The sequence below is a fragment of the Pocillopora verrucosa genome, chromosome 12 (assembly GCF_036669915.1).
Source record: "Pocillopora verrucosa isolate sample1 chromosome 12, ASM3666991v2, whole genome shotgun sequence".
NCBI lineage: Eukaryota > Metazoa > Cnidaria > Anthozoa > Scleractinia > Pocilloporidae > Pocillopora > Pocillopora verrucosa.
Genome location: NC_089323.1, coordinates 6,198,627 through 6,206,083, shown reverse-complemented (window position 1 = coordinate 6,206,083; position 7,457 = coordinate 6,198,627). Strand labels below are relative to the sequence as shown.

The 7,457-nt window shown below is 36.6% G+C and overlaps 1 protein-coding gene across 1 annotated transcript; it reads right to left on the bottom strand.

The window, feature by feature from the left end:
* Positions 1–3,957: 3,957 nt before the first annotated feature.
* LOC131789058 (forkhead box protein D3) lies at positions 3,958–5,648 on the bottom strand. The gene has a single exon (XM_059106126.2). The coding sequence runs from the start codon at positions 5,551–5,553 to the stop codon at positions 4,678–4,680; it is 876 nt and encodes a 291-aa protein (XP_058962109.1). The 5' UTR covers positions 5,554–5,648; the 3' UTR covers positions 3,958–4,677.
* Positions 5,649–7,457: the final 1,809 nt, after the last annotated feature.

Sequence of the window (7,457 nt, the reverse complement as noted above, 5' to 3'; positions counted from 1 at the left end):
GTTTTGCAAAAATTTTATTTACGTTACAAGTTACTTTTTAACGTAGTTTACGCTGGTAAGAAAGCTGATTATGGTTTATTACTTATGCAAACAGCTCACTTCTTTAGATATACAAAAGTATAGTGTAAGATAAACAGATGCTTTGGTCTCGAAGGGTTCTTTGTTCTAATCGTTTTAAGGTTCGAAGCGTTATCAATATTTCATCTGTTGCTGATTGTGCTTCTTAGAACTGTAACGTTTTTCATCAGCTATTTTTCAGTCCTTTCTGGAGTTCTTTGCTAGAGTTTTTCGCGTCCAAACGTTCAGACTACAGATGTAATGTTCAACTGATGATTGAAACTGCTCACGCATGTAGCAGCAAATCCGTGAAGGACAAAATATTCCGAGTTATTTTATTAGCTTTTATTTAGAAGTACAGTTGACTTATCTTTGTCGTGGGAAACTAATTGCACAACACTTCTGTTCTTTTGAAAACAATTTTATTTGAGTTTTCTAAACAAATGGAAATTTGTATTTATCTTAACTCAACTCCACACATCAGGGTGCGTTTGGGACTAAGTTTGACCGGCGACTTACTAATCAAATACAACTGAGTTGTCGTGGATAACGAGATAAGAGGCAAAAAAAAAGGATCGGAAACTCAGAGGAACGTTCTCGACCACTTTTTATGAAAAGTAACTGCAAATAAATATTGCACAACTAGCTGCGATATATGCCTTTGAAGAAAACGTGAATTACCGATCAAAATGAGAGGAAATTTTTATCATTATATCTGTTAAGAGACCTCTAAAGCGCGAATTAAACCTCAATGGAAAATAATTTTCGGATCTAGAGATATTTCCGATAAACAACTGTATACAAACTTCAATTTTGAGCTAGTAACACTTTCAAGGATATATTTCCCCCTCAGAATTTCTACGTATTAGAGAATACTTCCTTAAACAGATTAAGTGTTATACTTTGCTCAAGGGTGAATCAATAATTATAATCTGCCTTTTTAAATCAGTAGCAAAATGAAAATAGTACATTTTATTTAACTTTGCTTAAATAATAAACGATGATATGTAACTCAAAACTCGCTGACAATTATTGTCAAGAGAGAGACGTGTACACGGGTACATCCAAATGTGATTAATGGAGTACAGAAACTATGGTGATTTTTACGAAAAGTGAGGGCGCTTAAAAGAGGTAGTTCATATTCTATTGCAATTAAGTGTACCCTATGCATACACTCGTTGACCTGTTTCTGACCCACGAGGAGACATTTGCTCGCACAATTAAGAATCATCATTTGAAGTTGTTAAAGTCATACAGACAATTTGTTGGGAGACATTTCGCAAATTTAGTGTAGCTTGAACAAAGCCAGGACTCGCTGTCTTTCTCTCACTAAGACGAATATTTTACTAGGATCTTCATTTCTCCACCATAAAGGTAGGCAGGCGGTTTTAGCCATTTTGAAGTCCCACAAGTGTGGCAGAAAGGACACCTCTCATTTGATCTTATTATATAGTTTAAGCTACAACAAAATGCAACTCCACTTCAGCGTAATGTTATCTTATGCCCCATTCACACCAAAGCTTAAACATGTTTAAAAGTTGTTTTGTTAAACACGGTTTAATTTTTTTTTTCTTCATAGAAACTATTTAACCGAATATTTTTGACTTGAATGTAGCACATTGGAAATGCAAGTTAGCAAGTACTTGAATCCAATGGAAAATCAAGTTTTTCAGTTCTCTGTTTATAATTTTCACTCAATGAAAACCAGTTTAACAAAACATGTTTTGCTGATGTGAATGGGGTATTAGTCTGTTGTTACATGCTTTCCTCTCTTGATTTTCTTAGACCCGGCCATATATTCATGAAAGCCGATATACCCATTCTATTGCAAATAATTTCAAGAATTTAGTGGGAACACGTGCACGTGAGGCAAACAAAACTGTAACAATCGCCAATTAAACTGATATTGCTCTTTCGTTGTGAATTTATTGCTAATCGATCAGGCAGTGTTCCAAGATTTGCATTGTGATCCACAAAAATTCTCAGTAATGACTTAAAGAAAAATTGACGCATTAAGTAATGAGAATTGATATTTTTTATCTCAGATAAAACAGAACGTTGTACACGACACTTCTACGGTTACACATATGTAAGATTTATTTTAACAGGTCTGACCACGTCGTGAACTGTCTTAGTTTGTTTCCGTCGAAAACTGTGGGCTGCCTGTTGAAAAGGGTCTTCGCCAAAAATTTATTGCTATGAATGAAAGACGATAAGCTACATAAATATTCTCAGTTGAACCAAACTCTCTCAGTTCGTGGGTAGATATTCGGCAGGGTTGTTTTATTTATCCGAGAGGAACATAACTTTTCCGGAATACCATGATGATACGATCGAATATTCGAGATAGATGCGCATATAAATCAAATCCAAAACTGTTTTTCTGATACTGAGAATGATCCAGAAATTTTGTTTCGTGTAGTTTTTTTATTCCATGTGAGAGCATTTCATGTAATAAATCATTTACCGGCGGCGACTACAAAAGTTCTTAACCTTTCGCGCAAGTTTTGGTCTCTAAATAATTGAGTACAAGGCGTCTGTAAGTGCTTCGACTCCAAGCTTATAATTGCTTTAAGATTCTCCGTGTTCATTGATTTGTTAGTCAGGGTACAATGTACTTCGTGACATCTGATTGTAAAGCTTTTGACACAAAGCGAAATGATATTGGGCCATTTAGCAGTGGAGGAGTGTGACAAAATCTGTACAGTTTTTGTTGTTTTGAAATAAACCAAATTTGAAAGGTTTCTGTAGTTGATGGGTTTCAACTCCAGGAAAATTGTGCCAAAATAATTTTTTTCTGAGATTAACTGCTGAGCTTTCGGTGATCTTAAAGTTATTATTAGATTGAAGGAGGAGGAAAGAATAATAGTACTGATGATCTAACTTGGCACAAGAAATACTTTTTGCGCGCGACAACACACTTCTATCACTCAACGAGTGATAATTTTTCAATCCTTTGATCTACTTCATACCACAATGCTGTTTTTCTTACCAAAACGAACAGCGCCCATTCAAAAACATCTTTAAAAGGTAAACACTTCAGCTTAACAAGTAAACCATCTGAAATAATAAGATCGAACAATTCAATTCTTAAACGGTTTCTTTTGTGCGTCTTCCCTGAGGAGAAAAGTTATAAGTAAAGGTTATTTGTTTTGGTAGTTTACGGTTCTTTTTAGCGCCGTTGGGCTTAGACTAAAACAGTTCGTGTGAAAGCGACCAATTGTGTGCAGATGTTCACTGAGCATTTCCCACTACCCCTGCAGTGATTGCGTCGCCAAAAAGTTCTTCTTAAAACCGCCAGATCCTGAAAAGTATATATTTTCTTTTCGTGATGTTTCGACCAATTAACTAGGGCTTTTCACTAAAAAATTCTCTTCTCTAAACGAAGTGTTCAGTCTTCCTTCGAAAATTTCGAAAATCTAACTTGAAAACGGCATCTAAACAGGGAGATAAGAATTGTAAGCCGCGTTCGGCCCCAACTACCTCGAAGGGAGTTTGTTTTGGACTAATGCCCCTAAAACTTAATTAGCAATTTTGCGATTCCTATTTCGCTAATTTTGTGTAATATAAAAAACACAAATGTCGAGTATGAAACGCGTTTCGCACTGATCACTAAATAAGTATTCGTAATTGTCGCTTTGTAAGATTTCAATTTGTTTTTCGGTAGCTTTGAGCAATTGCAACGTGAATTGGCTGCTTTCACAAAACTGATAGCGATAACGCGGAGTGACTAATGACTTTTTTTGTTTACATTTAATGCTCGCCAAATGATAAATGGCTAAATTTTAGGCTTGGCTAACATCTGTAGCAGCATGAATTATTTCGTATTACAATAAGTTTTCATTACAAAAACTTAGCCACAGAGGAAAAATAACAAATAAATTGAAATGAGAAGGTAATTTGTTTTGGTGCGTGCAATACCGAGAGAATACCTACGTTTTTGAAAACAATAAACGTTCAAACTTCATCTTTTCTTGACTGGTTCAATTTATTTTGAAACCGTTCTTTCGAGGGCTTTAAGTATTGTTTCACAATCACTTTTTTATTTACACAATTCACTAAATTCTGAACGGTTGCACGGTTAAAATTACAGTTTATCTATTTCATTTACTTCAAATAGAAACTGGTTCTTCTGCAACGGTATTCGAAATTAAAAGACTGCTTTCGTTCATTTCGTCAACTCCCACGCCGTAGCTGATTTTATTCTGGAATTTTTTACTTGATTGCTTTGATAATATAGTGGGTTAGCCTCTCAAGAACAATCTACTTCACCATTCGTTTTCTTTGGGATATTCTACAGCAGTGAAACGTCAAAAATAAAATCTTAAGAAACAGGACGACTGTATCACAGGTTTTTATGATTCAAAAATTTTCCTCAATTATTTCATAAGGAAGTACTGTGATTTTCCTTTGATAAATTCTCGATCATAGTTGTTTCAACAATTTTCCTTTTACATTTCTTAATATAAACTTTCTCCTCAAAACTGATCATTAAACGATCAGAAATGACAGTCATATTTGTAGAATAATACACATTTCCCTTACCACATCTTTGGAGAGTAACTGAAATTATCCAGAAACACTACAGTGCCGCATAGTTCACTCAATCAGAGAATTGTTCTACCGTTTCCCAGCCATTTGACTGCAGTATGTACAGTAGGAACTTGGTGATACAATGCAAGGTCTAACAGTGTTGCTGTAACTCGAACGCACGTTAGAACAACACGACAAGGAAGGGCTTACTTTGCTATTCGGCGGTCGGTGTTCTTCCGTCTCCGAGCCGATGATACTCGCGATGGAGAATTTTGCAGGTCTTTGCCTTTCTCTTGACACAGGCGGGTCTGTTGATCTGCCGAGAGCTGGCGGTAAACATGTCAGGTACCTTGGAACTGAGAAATGTGAGTACAGAGGCGGTCGCCAGCTTGAAGAGTCCATGCAATTCCAGTAGTACTGAAACCCAAAGGCGCTGACGGCTCCCTCAGGTGGCCGCGGTCTCTTAAATCTTTTCCTCCTCCTCAGAAAACTGCCGTTATCGAACATTCCCTCGCTGGCAGGATCCAATGTCCAGTAGTTTCCTTTGCCAGGATTTCCCGGTTCGCGCGGCATTTTCATGAAACAATCGTTCAGAGAGAGGTTATGCCTTATGGAATTTTGCCACGAGGGGAACTTTTCGCGGTAATACGGAAAACGGCGCTTGATGAAGTCGCAGATTTCACTTAGGGTGAGTTTTCTTTGCGGTGATTGCAGAATAGCCATTGTGATCAGAGCGATGTAGGAGTAGGGTGGTTTGGACATAGACGATTGTCTTCGGTTTTCACTGGTAGAGCTTTGCTGTCTTAAACTTGAATCGTTTTTTTCTTGACCTTCGTCTTCATCTTCGTCCGGTTCTCTCTCCGTGAGGATTTCATTGTGTTCATCGTCGCTTTTGGCAGTTTTAAAACTTTGATCTGCCAACATCTCCTCGTCATCGTGTTTAAAATTCTCTTGGAAAGCCATTGAAGTGTTTATTGGTGCACGGACGCACGCTTGCACGCACGGCCAAACGGAGTTTGCTGCACGGAGTGAACTGAATCCTTGGAAGGTGGCGAAGATGTGTTTTCAGTCGGCAAAAGTTGTTTGAATAAGTCAACGTACACCGGGACCACCCACCTGTGCTATAACCACTTATAACAACTACCCTCCCTGGGGCTATCGGAGATTTATTCACACATTAGCATCAAAAAGGTTTACTCTCCCATATCCTATCCAATAATTACCTCATTAAGGTGGTGTTCTTTGTAATTAGGCCGTATAAAAACTTTTCCTTTGGTCTGTACACTTAAACAGGAACAAAACGACACTGTTTATTGCACGGATTGTGTAGTGATTGTAAAAAGAAGCTCTGCTGTTTCGCTACGCTGAAAAAATGTGGAATTTAGATCTTCGAAAGTTTATTGTTTTCACCCGAAATACCTCTCCCACGTGTTTAGAATTCTACCCTCAGTGTCAAATTAAGGCAAACAAATTTTATAAGGTGAGCCTAAATCTATTTCAAATTATTCGCAGATGTCTCCCATTTGAGTACAATATCAGATAAGGCTTTGAAAGGTAAGTTAAAAGCCATAACGTCACGTAGAGATGGACGGAAATTAGCTGCGAAACCGTGAAGGCAATTTGAATAGCACAATTAATAAGGGAAAAGATTGTAACCATTTGTTAAACAGCGCTATCAATTCATGTTTGATTTTCATTTTGCTAAGAGCAGTTTGTTTACAATACACTTCTGAGATAAAATGGTTTTATTATGTCTTTCCTAAGGTAAATAAACATCCAAGTCATCTGCATGAAATTATCTCCTAGTGAAAATAGATTTCTAGACGACGAAAAAAACAGATATTTCATGAAATTTTCTTTTCTGAGTTGAACTCGAAGAGAGAGAGAGTTTTCTGTGCAAGTTGGTAACGAAATAAGTTAGTTTTTCACTGCAGGACTATGACCATCTTTGCGGCATATTACAAGCACATCTATCGAAGTTGTGATCGTTTGAGAGAGGGTTTAATCCTAAGTTAACCATTTGCAAACACAAAACACGATAACACCAAACGGCGCCGCGGAAACATCATCTTACGTTTTCACCCCACAAAGATATCGATTAAAACATCTTCTGAATTATAACATGGTTTTGTGTTTTCTTTTCCTCGAGGGCCATCTTTTTTTCTAATTCACCAAAAATAACTATTTATGGAAGGAAACCCTCTTTACTAATCTTTAATGTAAAAAACGAGTCGTTGTAAAACAACTTTTGATTTAACATGGTCAAGGGAATTTTTGCATTTGTATACCAAGGAATAAGAGGTTACACTGAATCAAAAGATAAAAAATTTGGTTGTAAACTACCCGTTCCTTGAATTTTTTCAAGGCATTCTAGGGGAGAGTCGTATGAAATGCAATTCAGCAAACGATTGTTTTAACCTGAAATTTATATAGTTCAAAATTTAAGGAAAACGATACGTTAAAAGGGTTTGTGTTAAGCGCAATGATCGTGTCGACAGATTTACAAAGTCTTGTTGTTTAGAAATTGACTGAATATGCCCGCCAAAAAAAAGAGAAAAAGTTAATAAAGAAGCCTCTCTCTGTAGAATGGGTATTACCTGAATTTCTCATTTACTTTTGACGCAAACTTCAAGGGTTTCTCGGTCGATCATATAAACACTATTAAATACACCACTTATTCTCCTTCGCAAAAAACGACTATCAATTGCTTTACCATATTTTAAAGAGTATTGTAATTTTCTGTCTTCCTTTTTATTCTTTTTTGAAAATGAGACGGGTATTCAATTTCAGGTAAAAGAAACGGAACTTAATTGATAAATTTAGCTGTTTTGCCTCCACTCTAGTTACCAATATCATTTGGTTAAAAT

Excerpts from the sequence above, each read along its gene's own strand:
- LOC131789058 (XM_059106126.2), bottom strand. The coding sequence starts at position 5,553 with ATGGCTTTCCAAGAGAATTTTAAACACGATGACGAGGAGATGTTGGCA.